Raw genomic sequence first — 19,266 nt, 5'->3', positions numbered from 1 at the left:
GTTTTTGAGGTAACGTACAAGTCCAATTGTAATATGTCAGAGACATCAGGTAGGTCCCCTTCTCTCCACGACACAGGCCTTATTATTGGCACTGACCCATAAAATATCAACCAGCCTGTGAGTGAGTGAGCTCAGCAAAAATATGTAATTTTAAGAATGTGACTCCTCACCCCTGCCTGACCCCACAGCGGCACATTTGGAATGGGGGATTGGGGGAAGGAGGGTTTAAATTGGAATGGAGAGATGGAAGGGATGGCCCAGATCAACCTTTCTCTTTCTGTCTTTCTATTTCTTGTCTTTCTCTCTGTATCTTCTGTCTCACTCGTCTCTCACTCGTCTCTCACTCGTCTCTCTCTCTCGTCTCTCTCTCTCTCTCTCTCTCTGTCCCTATTCCACCGAGTGACTGCAAAGGAATCCCCTCCACTCTAACTCACTAGATGTTACCTTCAGAAGACCTGCATGTCTAGTCAGCCAGAGCTTTGCTCAGAGTATATACCCTTCACCATGGCACTGATGCATTCTGAGTTCCTCGTACAGTAGCCACCTTTTTCTCAGTTGACATAGCAGCCTATCTGATAGCAACCTTTCCAGTCATTTTTAAAGGTTTTATTTCTTTCTAGGACCATTTAAGGAGCGAATTGACACCCAGTAATTCACAGCAGGAGAGCGTAACAATGTGTTGAATTTTGAACTATGATACATTTCAGTTGGGAAAGTATACAGTTCATAGAAAAGTGTGACATGAGAACATTACTGCTACAAGAGAGACTCATCAATGCAAATGCCCAGAAAATACTGTATGTGTAAGGGCCAACACCGGACAGGAGAAGCAGGTACGGGGAGTCAGACATTTTTTCGGGAACAGACAAGGAAACAAGACAGGAACAGCGTCGGAACATGGGTAACACGGACATGAGACAATTAATGCAGCAGCCGGGAACTGACAAATATAGGGAAGGTAATAAAGAGACTGAAAGACTAAAACTAGCAGAGATGACATTCCCTAGAAGATACGTAGATTAGAAGATACATTGATACATTGTTACATTGAGAATGTTGTGTTACGTTTGCTAAGTGTTGTGTTTTCGCAACCTCTCTACAAGATACTGGTCCTGTTGAGTTGAAGTTAAGTCAAGAATTTGGTGTGAGAAGAATTTAAGTTTCCGAGAAGATATGTTAATTTGAACAGTCAAAAGCTAAGAGTTACGTTTCCGTCTAGCTACTGTATATTAAATGTGTTGTGTTTTCGCAGCCTCTGTATGTACGATATGCTGGTCCTGTTGAGTTGGATTGGAGTCAGGGATATGATGTGTGAAGTTGTATACATGCAGACAGGCTCATCTCTAAGAGGTTTCAGCATCTGGCATCCAGGCATCTGAAGGCTGTAATTTTACCTCAGATTGCTCTACTGCAGTAGCACAGCTGAAGACATATCAAACTGCTGTGTTTCTATACCTGCTTACCTATTTGCTAAGACTGAATAATTATTGAGCTATAAACTGCTCAACCGCCAAGGGATGATACTCAGAATACTTAGATGAAGAGAGGAGATCTGAGAGCAGATCTGAATAATTAGTTGCAAGAAATAAAATATTATTGTTAGGGCACACGGTAAACAGTCTGGCTTAATTTCACTCCTATCCCTAAGCCTCCAATTGAGATATGGGACCACTCCTTTGAATATTATTCACAGGAATTACTGATATGCTTCCATAGTTTAAGGTCAGGGTGTTCATTAAAATTGGCAGGCTGACTTTGAGATACTTGAAGGCGTTGGCGGGTGACTTGACCTTTATTGAAAAGTCAGCATCTGTCCTGCCATTTGGGCCGACCTCATGGACACTGTGGTATACATAGACTAACGGTCTCTCCGGCCCCAAAATCTTCTTAGCAGAGCTGTGATCTCAATTAACAAGTAATATGGACAGAGAGGAACAGAGCAAAACAAATGTAGAGACTGCAAAGTTTATGGCTGCGAACATTTGTTGATTCTTGGGTATGAACTATCACGTTCTGGATGTTTTCTGACTAGTATTTAGATTGATCTCTCTCTAACTGCGTTCTCACAGTGGAGGGATATGACTAGGCTGAATGAATGCCAGGGCACATCTCAGAGGCTTTGGGATGTCAATGTTCTCCTAACACCCAGGACTATTTACTCCTCTTAATGACTACACCTGACTTCAATGACTTTAAATGCTGAGAAAACACCTGGCTTATTTATCCTTTTTCCTGCCCTGTAACTCATTTTGAAGAGCTTCACTGTTGGATGATGTATTTTGTTAGATTTTGAAATATCTATTTTCTAATTCATTTTGGATTATTTTTGGAAACTGACTCGCAGAAACAGACTTTTCTCTGCTCTGTAACTAATTAAAAGGTGCTTTGAGATTGAACAATGTCTTAGGTTAGATACTGGATATCTATTTTGTAAGATTTTGTTATAATTATTTCCTGAAAATTGTGTCACTTTGATTTCCCAGCAACTGACTCATACTGTGACATTCAACAGTACTGGACCATTTAAAGGACATTGCTAATCTTCGCAGATATTCAAAGAGTAAACCAGCTTGCTTTCTCTAGCCTCAAGGAAAAACCATCTTTGGTTTACTGACCCCTGCCTGCCTTGACCTGTCTATTGCCTGCCCCCGTTGGATTATTATACCATTGTTTAATGGTTGAATTCAAGAAGTTTAATCTGCCTATCAATCATTGTTTTTGAAACCAGTGGACAGCCAGTGAAAAATGCACTCTTGCAACAGCTGCATAGTGCAGATCCAAGCCTATGAAATAAAAGTGGGGCTTTTATTGCTCAATCTAATTCACGCTGATAAAAAAATCCATAGGACTAATGGACACATGCTCATAATTGCACATTTTTGGTAGAATTAAAGGGGCAATCTGTAGTTGCTACATCCATGTTTGGACTTATAAATAATTTAAGTCCAAAAATGGATGTAGCAACTACAGATTGTGTGACAGTTATCCATTGATTCTTGAATAATATAACTTAAATGCCTCATGAGCTTAGTTCAACTGTCACACTCCATGAGAACCCAAATACAGTTGAAGTCAGCAGTTTACATACACTTACATTGGAGTCATTAAAACTTGTTTTTCAACTACCCCACAAATTTCGTATTGACAAATTATAGTTTTGGCAAGGCGGTTAGGACATCTACTTTGTGAATGATACAAGTCATTTTTCCAACAATATTTTACAGACATTATTTCACTTATAATTCACTGTATCACAATTCCAGTTGGTCAGAAGTTGACGGTGCCTTTAATCAGCTTGGAAAATTCCAGAAAATAATGTCATGGCTTTAGAAGCTTCTGATAGGCTAATTGACATCATTTGAGTCAATTGGAGGTGTACCTGTGGATGTATTTCGCAGCGATCATACCACTCAGGAAGGAGAAGCATTCTGTCTCCTAGAGATTGATGTACTTTGGTATGAAAAGTGCAAATCAATCCCAGAACAACAGCAAAGGACCTTGTGAAGATGCTGGAGGAAGCAGGTACAAAATTATCTATTTCCACAGTAAAACACATCGTATATCGACATAACCTGAAAGGCTGCTCAGCAAGGAAGAAGCCACTGCTCCAAAACCGCCATAAAAAGCCAGACTACGGTTTGCAACTGCACATGGTCTGATGACACAAAAATAGAACTGAGCATCGTTATGTTTGGAGGAAAAAGGGGGAGGCTTGCAAGCCGAAGAACACCATCCCAACCGTGAAGCACGGGGCTGTAATGATCGTCCAAAGGATTAGACCAAGTTGCAGCGTGGTGTGTTCATCTTTATTTTAAATCGGAACACTTAAACAAAATAATAAACAAATACAAACGACCGTCACGTCTTGCAAGCTAATAACGAGCAGTACAAAAATAAGATCCCACTAACACAGGTGGAAAAAGGCTGCCTAAGTATGGCTTCCAATCAGAGACAACGATAGACACCTGCCTCTGATTGGAAACCATACCCGGCCCAAAACATAGAAAATAAAACATAGAATGCCCACCCCACACCCTGACCTAACCACATACAGAAACAAACCCTCTCTCTCAGGTCAGGGCGTAACAGGGGGTGGCAGCATCATGTTGCGGGGGTGCTTTGCTGCAGGAGCGACTGGTGCATTTCACTAAATAGATGGCATTATGAGGGAGGAAAATTATGTTCATATTTTGAAGGAACATCTCAAGACATCAGTCAGGAAGTTAAAGTTTGGTCGCAAATGGGTCTTCCAAATGGACAATGACCCCAAGCATACTTCCAAAGGTGTGGCAAAATGGCTTAAGGACAACAAAGTCAAGGTATTGGAGTGGCCATCACAAAGCCCTGACCTCAATCCTATAGAAAATTTGTGGGCAGAACTGAAAAAGTGTGTGTAAGCAAGGAGGCCTACAAACCTGACTCAGTTACACCAGCTCTGTCATGAGGAATGGGACAAAATTCTGCCAAATTATTGTGGGAAGCTTGTGGAAGGCTACCCGAAACGTTTGACCCAAGTTAAACAATTTAAAGGCAATGCTACCAAATACTAATTGAGTTTATGTAAACTTCTGACCCACTGGGAATGTGATGAAAGAAATAAAAGCTGAAATAAATCATTCTCTCTACTATTATTCTGACATTTCACATTCTTCAAATAAGGTGGTGATCCTAACTGACCTAAGACAGGGTATTTGAACTAGGATTAGGTGTCAGGAATTGTGAAAAACTGATTTTAAATGTGTTTGGCTAAGGTGTATGTAAACTTCCGACTTCAACTGTATATGAAAAACAATTCTCATTTAGAAGGCTAACATCACGTTTCATCTTCTCACAAATAGTTTCATATTTAATCATATAATTTCCACAACATTTAGATGTAAATCTGGTGACTGGGAAATATACAAATTCAGAGATACAGTTCAATTTTTATGCGATTTTTCTCGTAAAATAGCGATAATATTCCGACCGGGAAACCCTGTTTTCATTCAAAGACTCAAAGTTGAAAATGGAGACGTCTCGTGCACGCGCGCACCGGTCTCATTGTTCTCAGATCGACCACTTACCAAATGCGCTACTATTTTTCAGCCAGTAACTGCAGAGTCATGATTCAACGTTCTGGCGCCTTCTGAGAGCCTATGGGAGCCATAGAAAATGTCACGTTACAGCAGAGATCCTTTGTTTTGGATAGAGATAACAAAGAAGGCCAAGAAATGGTCAGAGAGGGCGCTTCCTGTTTGGAATCTTCTCAGGTTTTGGCCTGCCAAATGAGTTCTGTTATACTCACAGACACTATTCAAACAGTTTTAGAAACTTTAGGGTGTTTTCTATCCAAATCAAACAATTATATGCATATTCTAGTTGCTAGGGAAGGAGTCGTAACCAGATTAAATCGGGTACGTTTTTTATCCGGCCGTGCAAATACTGCCCCCTATCCCCAACAGGTTAATGAGATCCCAAAACAACAATTGATCTGACATAATTGTTCTTTCAGTACCCACGGACTATTACAACTGTTTGGATTACAGAAGTATTGTTTCATTATTCAACCTTTTGATGTTAGCGTTTTGGCGGGAGGAATCTCCTTGTAGAAGTAGGGTGTTGTAGAGCAGACCCACTGTAAGCTGATCCTTCAGATCTTCACAGGAGAGTCATAACATTACTGACTTTGGGTAATCCAAAAGTTACGTTACTGATTAGATTTTTGGACAGGTAACTAGTAACTGTAACGGATTACATTTAGAAAGTAACCTACCCATCCCTGAATAGTGTGTTTTGTTGCTGGCAATCTAAACAAGCCCAATTACTGGAGTCTGTACTGGAGTCAAACATGGTGCAGTAGTATGTGTAAATTAGGGTAGTCTGTTCATTGTTTCTTTCTCTCTCTCTCTCTCTCTCTCTCTCTCTCTCTCTCTCTCTCTCTTTCTCTCCACCACCACGTCCTAATTAAAATCATCAGTTCATCTCTCCTTCCCCATCTCTCCTTCCCTCTCTTTCCCTTGTCATCAGCCTGACTCACTCAACAGGAGAGTGATCTACACACGTCACAGTCTAACTATCTGGGTCCCACAAACACACGCAGGAGCCGCATCACTATAATCTCACAAGAATCATTTAACTTTCACACAGCAAATTGCCTGAAAGGACCACAAGCTCTTACTGTGTCACTACTACAGTCACCACTAGCAAAACAACAAGAAAAAATGGCAGCAAAAGTAATGAATGAAGAAAACCTGTGCGATACTAAAATATCTTGATGGTTGTTATGCTCATAGCTTCCCATTGACTCAAAGGGGACTTGTATACCTCTCCTTTTGTCAGTGTATTTTTAATGCACTTTGTGTTGTTACTCTGTGTTGTTTTGTGCTAGTCTCCCTGGGAAGGTGTAAGGGGGACAGAGGTACATCCAAGGTACATCACGTTAAACATGCAGTCAGTTTACACAAGAGTAGAGACCAGCCATCATTCACCTGGGGCACCCTGCCCAATGCTCAGTAGTGCAATTCTGCTTTCTATGCAGCAGTCTTGTACAAAGCAGTGAGGGAGAGAGAAATAGAAAAGGGATTTGGCGAGAGAAAGATGGAGGAGAGAGAGTAGAAAAGAGAAAGAAAGTGAAGAGAGACTGCACTATTGTTCCTATGATGAATCTGAATATGTGTCAGGGGAGGGAGGGACAGAGAGGGAGACAGAGAGGGGGAGCTGAAGGAAGGCTACTGTCTTACCTCCACAAGGTGCTCTCTGTAACACTCCCCAGGTGAAAATCATAAAGTTTGGTCAGAATCAGGATCACCTGGAAACAAAAGACATAACATGTGTTATAAGTATGTAATAAGCCATGTAATAGCACAAACCTATTAAACAGCATTTGACATGCTTCTAAGTACAGTAATGGAACATTTTGACTTTCCGTCTCTGGTTCCGCGCTCGCGCGTTATGCCTTTGGATAAGTGATCTGTACGCACGAACAAAACGAAGGTATTTGTACATAAATATGGATTATTTCGAACAAAAACAACATTTCTTGTGGAAGTAGCAGTCCTGGGAGTGCATTCTGACGAAGATCAGCAAAGGTAAGAGAATATACTGCTCAAAAAAATGAAGGGAACACTTAAACAACACAATGTAACTCCAAGTCAATCACACTTCTGTGAAATCAAACTGTCCACTTAGGAAGCAACACTGATTGACAATAAATTTCACATGCTGTTATGCAAATGGAATAGACAACAGGTGGAAATTATAGGCAATTAGCAAGACATCCCCCAATAAAGGAGTGGTTCTGCAGGTGGTAATCACAGACCACTTCTCAGTTCCTATGCTTCCTGGCTGATGTTTTGGTCATTTTTTAATGCTGGCGGTGCTTTCACTCTAGTGGTAGCATGCGACGGAGTCTACAACCCACACAAGTGGCTCAGGTAGTGCAGCTCATCCAGGATGGCACATCAATGCGAGCTGTGGCAAGAAGGTTTGCTGTGTCTGTCAGCGTAGTGTCCAGAGCATGGAGGCGCTACCAGGTGACAGGCCAGTACATCAGGAGACGTGGAGGAGGCCGTAGGAGGGCAACAACCCAGCAGCAGGACCGCTACCCCCGCCTTTGTGCAAGGAGGAGCAGGAGGAGCACTGCCAGAGCCCTCAAAATGGCCTCCAGCAGGCCACAAATGTGCATGTGTCTGCTCAAACGGTCAGAAACAGACTCCATGAGGGTGGTATGAGGGCCCGACGTCCACAGGTGGGGGTTGTCCTTACAGCCCAACACCGTGCAGGACGTTTGGCATTTGCCAGAGAACACCAAGGTTGGCAAATTCGCCACTGGCGCCCTGTGCTCTTCACAGATGAAAGCAGGTTCACACTGAGCACATGTGACAGACGTGACAGTCTGGAGACACCGTGGAGAACGTTCTGCTGCCTGCAACATCCTCCAGCATGACCGGTTTGGCGGTGGGTCAGTCATGGTGTGGGGTGGCATTTCTTTGGGGGGCCGCACAGCCCTCCATGTGCTCGCCAGAGGTAGCCTGACTGCCATTAGGTACCGAGATGAGATCCTCAGACCCCTTGTGGGACCATATGCTGGTGCGGTTGGCCCTGGGTTCCTCCTAATGCAAGACAATGCTAGACCTCATGTGACTGGAGTATGTCAGCAGTTCCTGCAAGAGGAAGGCATTGATGCTATGGACTGGCCCGCCCGTTCCCCAGACCTGAATCCAATTGAGCACATCTGGGACATCATGTCTCGCTCCATCCACCAATGCCACGTTGCACCACAGACTGTCCAGGAGTTGGTTTAGTCCAGGTCTGGGAGGAGATCCCTCAGGAGACCATCCGCCACCTCATTAGGAGCATGTCCAGGCGTTGTAGGGAGGTCATACAGGCACATGGAGGCCACACACACTACTGAGCCTCATTTTGACTTGTTTTAAGGACATTACATCAAAGTTGGATCAGCCTGTAGTGTGGTTTTCCACTTTCATTTTGAGTGTGACTCCAAATCCAGACCTCCATGGGTTGATAAATTGGATTTCCATTGATTATTTTTGTGTGATTTTGTTGTCAGCACATTCAACTATGTAAAGAAAAAAGTATTTAATAAGATTATTTCATTCATTCAGATCTAGGATGTGTTATTTTAGTGTTCCCTTTATCTTTTTGAGCAGTGTATTTCTAATACTAATTCTGAGTTTAGGTTGCCCCGAACTTGGCGGGTGTCTGTATAGCTCTATGTGATGGCTGAGCTATGTACTCAGAATATTGAAAAATGTGCTTTCTCCGTAAAGCTATTTTAAAATCTGACAAAGCGGTTGCATCCAGGAGTGGGCTATCTATAATTCTTAAAATAATTGTTATATATTTTGTCAACGTTTATGATGAGTATTTTTGTAAATTGATGTGCACATTCACCTGGAGTTTTGGTGGGAATACATTTTCTGAACATCACGCGCCAATGTTGTTTTTGGATATAAATATGAACTTTATCGATCAAAACATACATGTATTGTGTAACATAATGTCCTAGGAGTGTCATCCGAGGAAGATCGTCAAAGGTTAGTGCTTCATTTAGCTGTGTTTTGGGTTTTATTGACACATGCCCTTGCTTGGAAAATGGCTGTGTGATTATTTTTGTCTATGTACACTCCTAACAAAATCTAATGATTTGCTTTCGCTGTGAAGCCTTTTTGAAATTGGACAATGTGGTTACATCAAGGAGAAGTGTATCTTTAAAATGGTGTAAAATAGTTGTATGTTTGAGAAAGTTGAATTATGACATTTTGTTGTTTTTGAATTTGACGCCCTGATATTTCACTGGCTGTGTCCTGCAGGTGGGATGCTAGCGTCTCAAGAAGCCCATAGAAGTTAAGAATACCACAGGTTATTCTCTCAGAAGACATGAGAGACTGGGCAAATGTATTTTATATTCTCTTATAAGAACACCAACCTACGTATTCCATAAAAACCCATCAAAACCAGCATGAACAACAACAACAGGTGTTTGTCGATACATTGGCATGTTATGAATGTCCCTTTGGCTCCGTCCCCAACACAACACTAGTCAAGGGGCACTATGCCAGCCTGTATGTCCACTTTGAATCCTCTCTCTCTTGTTCCCTCAGTGCTGCCAGGCTTGGCCCCTGACAAGCATGATCCTGCAGTCAGTCCCTCTGTTCCCATAGCTTTGGTCTGAGCGGTGTAAAGAGCGGGAAAGAGAGAGAGGAGGGAAGGGGGTCTTTGATAACACACTGAACAAGGTGACAGGGGAATCACAGACCAAGATGGCCACCCATATTCTAGAGACTCAGTTGTCAGATTTGATATCAAAACAGAGGACCAGAGAACTCAGTGTATTTTTGACTCGGTGAAGCCTGAAGTGACATCTATCACTGAATCCAAAGTCCCCAACTCCTCCCTAGGCTGTCCTGTAGGAAATGTTAAACTTGTAGTGTATTTCATGTTTAAAAAGGCTTATGAAGTTTGTAATTTCCACTTTGAAATGTAGGAAATATTTATAATCCACATAATAATTTACATTCCCCTGTGCTGCAGGATTATTTTCCTGCTTTATCAAACTGCCTCAAATTAAGATCCTACACCTGTACTGTAGGTCCAAGCAGTACGGCAAGAAATCCCCCCAGCCTATTAGAAGGCAAATTGTTAAAAAGTTATTTCCATTCTGCTTATACCTACCCAGTTATCTTAGATCTACAGGAGAGTCTAGTGGTTAGAAAGGGCTAAGGGATTGATTTGGAATTCATGCTCCTATGCTCCTCTGTGTGGTAGGCTACTGATGCAGCCTGGGCACATATGGCATCTGTGGAGGAGACAAACAAAGAGTAATACTGGGAAGACAACACTGTCTTTATATAAATGCCACAACAGCCAGATTTTCACAGCGTTATTAACGATTTACATTACCACCTCTGGGTTGCGTCATTAATTCCGAGGTTGACGCCGGAATTTGTTAAATACAAGAACATGGAACAGAATGATTCAAACCTTCATTATTTACCATTTTCATGGCACAGATGACTTGAAAGTGCACACGGGGAAGAGGTTTTACATAATAAATGCTATTTTCACAGCAGTCACTTTCTTATCTTACGCTACAAACGAAATGGAATCTGGCTTTTTATTTATTTGCATACTTGTCACTTGTTAGCATTCCCCTCTTTGCACCAAGCATATGCTTCCTTAAAACCTCTCTGGGATATGTAGGACGCTAGCGTCCCACCTCGACAACAGCCAGTGAAATTGCAGGGAGCCAAATTCAAAACAACAGAAATCTCATAATTAAAATTCCTCAAACATACAAGTATTATACACTATTTTAAAGATAACTTCTTGTTAATCCAACCACAGTGTCTGATTTAAAAAAGGCTTTACGGCGAAAGCATACCATATGATTATGTTAGGTTAGCGCCTAGTCACAAAAAACATACAGCCATTTTCCAGCCAAAGAGAGGAGTCACAAAAAGCAGAAATAGAGATAAAATGAATCACTAACCTTTGATGATCTTCATCAGATGGCACTCATAGGACTTCATGTTACACAATACATGTATGTTTTGTTCGATAAAGTTCACATTTATATCCAAAAATCTCAGTTTACATTGGCGCGTTATGTTCAGTAATGTTTTGCCTCCAAAACATCCAGTGATTTTGCAGGGAGCCACATCAATTTACAGAAATACTCATCATAAACATTGATATAAGTGTTTTACATAGAATTAAAGATACACTTCTCCTTAATGCAACCGCTGTGTCAGATTTCAAAATAGCTTTACGGCAAAAGCACACCATGCGATAATCTGAGTACAGCGCTCAGCCACCAAAACAAGCCATATAGATACCCGCCATGTTGTGGAGTCAACACAAGTCAGAAATAGAATTATAAATATTTCCTTACCTTTGATGATCTTCATCGGAATGCACTCCCGGGAATCCCAGTTCCACAATAAATGTTTGTTTTGTTTCGATAAAGTCCATATTTATGTCCAAATACCTCCTTTTTGTTCACACGTTCAGTTCACTATTCCAGACGAAAAGTCTAAAAAGTTGCATTACAGTTTGTAGAAACATGTCAAACGATGTATAGAATCAATCTTTTGGATGTTTTTATCATAAATCTTCAATAATATTCCAACCGGACAACCGGACAAGTCTTTAGAAATGAAAAGGAACTCAACTTGCTCTCACGGCCGCACGCGTGACTTTTCTCATGGCATTTTGCCAGACACTTGTTTCAAACAGCCCTTATTCTCACCCCATTCACAGTAGAAGCATGAAACAACATTATAAAGACTGTTGACATCTAGTGGAAGCCTTAGGAAGTACAATATGACCCCACAGACACTGTATATTGGATAGGCAATCACTTGAAAAACTACAAATCTCAGATTTCCCACTTCCTGGTTGGATTTTTTCTCAGATTTTTGCCTGCCATATGAGTTCTGTTATACTTACAGACATCATTCAAACAGTTTCAGAGTGTTTTCTATCCAAATCTACTAATTATATGCATATTCTAGCTTTTGGGCCTGAGTAGCAAGCAGTTTTCTCTGGGCACCTTATTCATCCAAGCTACTCAATACTGCCCCCAGATCCCAAAGAAGTTAAAGAAAAACGGCAAGCCTGACTTGAGTCACTTCACCGTAAGGTGATTCGCTAGCTGTCTCTCTTCGTCTTGCCTGACTACATTTAGAAATATACATCAGGAAAATGGAACTCAAGAAGGAGAAAGGATTAAAGCCAACACCAGTTGTTAGACTTGACATCCGTGGTTCATGTGCATAGGCTCCAGGCTTGGCCTCACTAGTCTGGCTGGCCCTTAAGAGTCCCAAGGACTGGCCTGGACCTCACTGGGGAGCCACTGATGGTTCTCTCTGAGAGATGGTGCCACCACCCCGGGGCCCCACTCCTCCTCCTTAGAATGTGAGAAGATGTTTTGGGCCAGGCAAGATTACACTGCCAGAGAGGGCAATGTAGATAGAGAAGAAGATGAACATAGAAGAAGAAAATTGGTTTCATGCCATGCTTGTAAAATGCAAAGCAAAGCTGAGTTTTTTTTGGAGTGTTGGTAGTTTGTGTGTGTGTGCTCTTGCATGCTCTTGCTTATGAGTATGTATGTGCGTGTAGAGGTTCCTGCAGGGGTCTGATGTTGTCAGACAAGCTTGCTCTCCTCTGCCATGGGGTGGCACCGCACAGACAGGGAGCAGTCCCCCTCCATGACAGCATGAATTGAAAATTCACATCGAATAACTGGGGCACCCCCTGAAATCCCAGAGAATACCTTTGTCCTGCCAGCTTGTATCATTGTCATGAAAATCTTAATCATGTCTCTGAAAATGCCTTGGTCGCCCAAAAACAAACGGAATACAAACGGTGAAAGCATTAAATGTGGGGCGGTTGCAAAAAATACTGAACTTTCAGCAAGTCTTTGTAACATATTGTCAAGTTTACTTATATAATGCTGATCTTTGTTGGTCCTGTTAAGTCGACTGACAATGGATTCAATGCAATACGCATGCACAAACTGTAAACAACTAAGTTTCACTAGGCGGCCATTTTTCAAGTACATTCTCCCCTCTTTGAAAACCCCAATTTACCTGCAATGCATGGAAGAAAATGTCAGCTTGTTGCCTCGCAATTAACCAACTGTGGTGAAAACATTTTATTAGCGTAACTAAATGTCCCATGTCCACAAAGACCCAATTTAAAGTGGCAAACACAATTTTGAATGCTGATTTTGCTCTGTGGCACGCTAATGATAGGTCACTAATGACTTTGAGAAAACAGTTAATCTCTCCTCCAAGCCAATCAGTAGTTTAATTGTATTAGCCTCGTGAATTGCTGGTGTCTATTGCCGGGGTCAGTGCTATGCGGCCGGTAACAAGGACACTAAATGAAACATGCTTTTCAGTAGTGAATACTGAATGAGTATCTAGTCCCTCAGGAGTGTTGAATCAGTGTGGAGTGGCGGAAACGCCTGGCTAATAAAAAGAACACTTCAGAATGTCTGTGTCATTGTGGATAACTGGCGCAGCATTGCGACCACAGTGTTGCATCGTGGTTGCAATAACCATACAGTAGCGGCGTTATGGAACATGGCACATGTCAAAGAATAATCATTAAAACATAAATGTACTGTGAGGAACCTACAGTAGTTGACCATTTGCTGATTATCAATTTCTTTTCTTGAGACACCTGTATAGGTTCATCTTAATGAGACCTTTTCCTGTTTACACAATGATTCTTCTCATTCAAAGACTTCTATATCTATTCTACTTGATTGCACACTTAGAATTTAGCTACAGTGCCTTCAGAAAGTTTTCATACCCCTTGACTTATTCCACATTTTTGTTTTGTTACAGCCTGAATTCAAAATGCATTGAATATATGTTTTCTTAGCCATCTACACACAATACCCCATAATGACAAAGTGATGTCACGTCTACTCCCGCTCCTCCCCTCCGGCGTTCGACATCACCTCTATATTAACCACTGGTCCTGGCATCTATCATTACGCACACCTGCACTCCATCATGAGGCACACTTGGACTCCATTACCTCACTACCTTAGGTTATTTCCCCAGTCAGTATTGTTTATGTGTTTATGTGTAGACGCCACTGCTATATTGTCTCGTTCCATGTTTGTTGTTTTATTAAAAACTTACCACCTGCACCTGCTTCTCGACTCTCAGCGTCTTCGTTACAGAATACTGACTCAAACGATGGAAGCAGCAGAAAAACAGTATCGGTCTACGAGCAGGCATTGCCATCAACTAGCGGAGGATATTCTACAACCAGTCGACCCAGGGAGCAAGCACAACAGCCCATTCAGCAACCCGCTCAGGTCAGTGATTCTTGTTTGTCCCGCTAAGATACAAATGCCATGGCTTCCTACCTCAGTGCTCCCTCTACTTTGCGCACCAGATGGGAGCCCCCACAACCGAGATGTACAAGGTTGCCACTGTTATTTCTCTGCTGACTGGGAGGGCGTTGGAATGGGCCACGGCCATCTGGAAGAGAGGAGAGGAGGAGCTAGGGGTTCATGGCTCTGTTCAAATGTATCTTCGATCATCCAAAGGAGGGCAGAGACGGAGGTGAGTGCCTACTCCAATTACGGCAGGAGGATCAGATGGCTGCCGTGTACGCGCTCACCTTCCGGACAGTAAAAGCACCCAGCAGATGGAATGAGCCGGCGCTTCGTAAGCTATTATGAAGAGGTCTGCACGAGGAGGTCCAGACGGACCTGGCCTGTCGAGATGACAACCTCTGCTTGGGCACACCTCTCCATGGACCTCTCAATGGCCATACATCTGGATAACCTACTTTGGGAGCGTCGGTACTCTCATCGCTTCTCTCCTTCCCTCAGTGAATACTCTGGATCAGAGCCTGAAACCATGGAGGTAGGGGGTCACACGCATCCCCGCGGCAGAGCGACGCAGACGGAGGCAGATGGGGCTATTGTGGTCAAGGAGGGCACCAGCTCCAGCGGTGTCCATTACTTTCCAACCTGGGATCCATGAGAGCAGAGGGACGGTCACATGATCTTCCACCTGCTGGGGCAGGAGTGAGAATTCCCTCTTCATCACTTTCTGCTAAACTCTTTTTGGTGTCCATCACACTAGTTGACTGTCCCTCATGTACTGTGTCCACAGCTTTACTGGATTCCGGTGCCAAGGGGAACTTTATTGACCAGACCCTTGCCTCCTCTCTTAACATTATCTTATACCGCTCTCCTCTCCTTTCCCGGTTCAAGCCCTTGATAATCGGCCACTAGGATCCGGAACCATCACAACCCAACCCAACCACTCACCCTCACCGTGGAGTCCATTCATCAGGAGAACATCCCCTTCTTCATCACCAGTGCACAAGATCATCCTTGGCCTCCCTTGGCTTCAATGCCATAACCCCACCATCTCATGGTTGAGGATGAGAATCACAGACTGGTCACCCGAATGCCGGAGGACCTGCTTCCCCATACCCTGTGGTTCCACATCGGTTGAGAATCCTGTGGTTGCTCTTCAGCCCAACATCCTGGAGGTATATCAGGACCTGCAGGAGGTATTTTCCAAGACCCGCACTACCTGTCTTCCTCCTCATCGCCTTGGGACTGTGCCATCAACCTGTTTGCAGGTTCTGCACCCCCGCACAGACGCATCTACCCTCTGTCGGTGGATGAGACCCAGGCCATGGACGAGTACATCCAAGAGGCACGCCAACAAGGTTTTATCAGCACGTCCACTTCTCTTCTTTGTGGCCAAGAAGGATGGAGGTTGCGTCCATGTATTAATTACAGAGGACTCAATGAAATCACCACTAAGTACCGGCAGCCATCGAACAGCTCTGCAGAGCCCGGTTCTTTACCAAACTGGACCTGCGGAGTGCACACAATCTCATCCACATCCGGGAGGAGGATGAATGGAAGATGGCTTTTAACACGATGTCTGAGTACTTGGTGATACCATTTGGATTAGCCAATGCTCAGTCAGTGTTCCAGGCTTTCCTTAACGAGGTGTTCAGTGATATGCTCGGACGCCAGATGGTCGTGTATATCGATGACATCCTGGTCTACACGGCTACCCTGGAGGATCACATCGCTAACGTTCGAGCAGTCCTGGAACACCTCCTGGCTAACCACCTGTTTGTCAAGGCTGAGAAGTGCCAGTTTCATCAGAAGGCTATCTCCTTCCTAGGCTGTCAAATTAGCCCAAAGGGAGTGAGGATGGATGTCAAGAAGGTAGATGCGGTCAGGTCATGGCCAGTCCAAACCACCATAAAAGGGGTTACAACGGTTTTTGGGGTTTGCCAACTTTTACCGCCGTTTCATCAGGAACTGCAGCTCCATCGCCGCTCCTCTCACCTCTCTCCTCAAGGTTGGTCCCCGTAGGTTGGTGTGGAGTCCAGCAGCCGACGAGGCCTTCCGTCTACTCAATGGACGTTTCACCTCCAGATCTCACGATATCCTTTGGGGTGGAAGTGGATGCTTCAGAGGTGGGCGTGGGGGCAGTTCTGTCTCAACAATAGGGTAATCCACAGAAATTGTATCCGTGTGCATATTACTGGAAGAAATTGTCCCCTGCAGAGAGGAATTACGACGTCGGTGATCGAGAGCTGCTGGCGGTGAAGTTGGCATTAGAGGAGTAGAGACACTGGCTGGAGGGCGACAAGGACCCATTCGTCATCCTCACGGACCATCGGAACCTGGAGTACCAATGGACAGCGAGGAGGCTGAATCCACGCCAAGCAAGGTGGGCCCTTTTCTTCACAAGATTTGACTTCAAGCTGACCTATCGCCAAGGTTCAAAGTACACCAAGGCCGATGCCCTGTCCAGTCTCTACAATTCGGGAGAGGGTCCAGAATGTACCTATAATCCCATCTTCACAAGTCAGAGCCCCTGTGGTCTGGGACGTAGATGTAGACATCCGCCAGGCTCTGGAGAGGGAGCCCAGAACCAAAAGCTGTCCTCCTGAGTGCATATACATTGCAAAGGGGATAAGGGATTGGCTGCTGACCTGGGCACACACAGCTGTCGTCGCTGGACATCCAGGTATTTATCGCACTACCCAATCTATCTCTGAAAAATACTGGTGTCCCACCTTGGCGCAGGGTGTCAGGCGGGTGGTTACGGTGTTGCAAACAGGGACAGATAAATAGGGTGAGTAACATTTCTTGGAAACATTTTTTTTTCTTTTAGGGGACTGCCATCTGACGTTAACATCCAAACCTATGTGGGCTAGATGGAAACTAGACTTTAAAACAAAAACCCTGTGTGGGTTAAAAACCCTGTGTGGGTGAGAGACCCTGTGTGGACTCAAAAGCGCTATAGAAATATTAAAGAATGCATTAGAGAATGCATTATAATTAACAGTATAAGTTAGTAAGGCGCACCTGTGAAGTTACTGCTGTTTTAAGGTTATGAGAACCTGTACCATGGGTTAGTATTGTAAGATGTAAATGTATGAGTTGTGTTATCTCAGGACCTAGAAATTAGAAAATATTTCTGCACGTTATAAAAAATATCGTGGAAAACAACTAATTATTTAAGTATGTTTAGGGAACAGTACTGTGTGAATGTGAATGAGAGTTGTGTGAGTGTGGAAATAAGGGTTAATCTGCAGTTTGGATAATAAGATAAAGAAATGTGTATAAAAAGCAGATTTCAATTTGGATAATAAGTTTCGAAATGCAGCGGTATCTTGGGGTTCTGTCCATCACTGCCCATCATAGAATATCACGGGGTGGTGTTGATACCGGGATGTTATTTTAGAACAATAGCGGCAGTCTATAATTTCTGGAAGTCTAAGGAATTGTTGAGGATACGTGTGGAGTATTATTCCCATAGGGCAGTGTCCGGGAAACAAACATTTTTGGGTTCTGCTGGGAGTGTATGCATCAAGAGTTGTTGGAAACACACATGGAGTGGTTAATTAATGTGAGAACCTAAGATTTCCTACGTTATATATTGAATCTGTGAAGATATGAAAAAAACATGAATGAGAAATAACCATATGTGTGTTGTAACGGCCGTCTGAAAGAGTAGATCAAGGCGCAGCGTGGTTAGTGCTCATCATGAAATTTTATTTGAATGAACGCTGAATCAAAAAACCAAAGTGCAACAGCTAAACAGTTCTGTCAGGTAACAAATGACTAAACAGAAAATAACCACCCACAAAACCCAAAGGAAAACAGGCTGCCTAAGTATGGCTCCCAATCAGCAACAACGATATACAGCTGTCCCTGATTGAGAGCCATACCCGGCCGAAACAAAGAAATACCAAACAGAGAAAAAAGGACATAGAATGCCCACCCCAACTCATGCCCTGACCAACCAAAATAGAGACATAAAAGGATCTCTAAGGTCAGGGCGTGACATGTGTATAATCGATTACTAGAGATTTGATCAAGTAATACTGGAAATATAATGAGATGCAACTTAAGCAGCCCATATGCAGACGTACGTAGGGTCAGAGCGGTCTCTTTATGGATCATTTGATAGAGAAGGTTAAAAGCCTTATATGACTGTTTAAATGCTGTTTAAATGATTTTTTTCTGACAGAGAAATACACTTAGATATAACTGCCCATAAGTGTATAACACCAGTGTACTGATGTTAGCGTTCTATCAGCGCACTAACCATACTATTTGTGAAGTAATTTGAGTATGGACATTGTTAAAGGGGATACTTGGTAAATTCGCTCTGGCTATTGCCAGTTGAATATGGCCGGTGTCAGTAAAGGTTAGGGAAATAATGTAATTTAAATGATTGCCTGCCTCACAGTTAGTCACCAATGCATTGAATAAACATGAAAAAAGCCTAACCAGCTCTGCTAGGTGAGTAGAATGGAGAGTGAATAAGTATTCTCTTGTTTGTGTCTGGAAGTAGCGTTAGCTAGCAAGCTAGCCAACTTTAGCCAGAAAAGTATTATACATTATGAATCAGAGAGCTTGGATCAACCCTGCTCCTTAGCAGATTTTGGGGTTGAATAATCTTTGTGAGAATCCAGGACAGGGGATTTTAAGTAACATATTAAAATTGGCAGTATATATGGGCAAGAGCACGAATGATGTTAACGAATAGTCAAACTTTGTATCACGCTGCATTTAAACAATCGCTAAAGGGTTGTAGATTTGAGGGTTTTGTGTTGATACAATATGTAGTGAATTTGTTATTGGCGTAAAAAAAACGAAGAAACTCATATACCAAACATCCCACATTAGTCAACTATGTGATAGAGCAGGATCACAAGGCACCATATGTCACGACTTCCGCCAAA

General features: G+C 43.0%; 1 protein-coding gene across 1 annotated transcript in view; it reads right to left on the bottom strand.

Moving 5' to 3' along the window:
- The window catches only part of LOC106564691 (VPS10 domain-containing receptor SorCS3), a 248,845-nt gene that overhangs the window by 109,792 nt on the left and 119,787 nt on the right, over positions 1–19,266 (bottom strand). Inside the window, exon 2 of the mRNA XM_014130944.1 lies at positions 6,720–6,787. Coding sequence (XP_013986419.1) covers positions 6,720–6,787 — 68 coding nt within the window. The remainder of the gene's footprint in view (positions 1–6,719; positions 6,788–19,266) is intronic.

Source organism: Salmo salar, chromosome ssa12 (genome assembly GCF_905237065.1).
Source record: "Salmo salar chromosome ssa12, Ssal_v3.1, whole genome shotgun sequence".
Classification (NCBI taxonomy): domain Eukaryota; kingdom Metazoa; phylum Chordata; class Actinopteri; order Salmoniformes; family Salmonidae; genus Salmo; species Salmo salar.
This window is presented reverse-complemented; position numbering and strand designations above follow the sequence as displayed.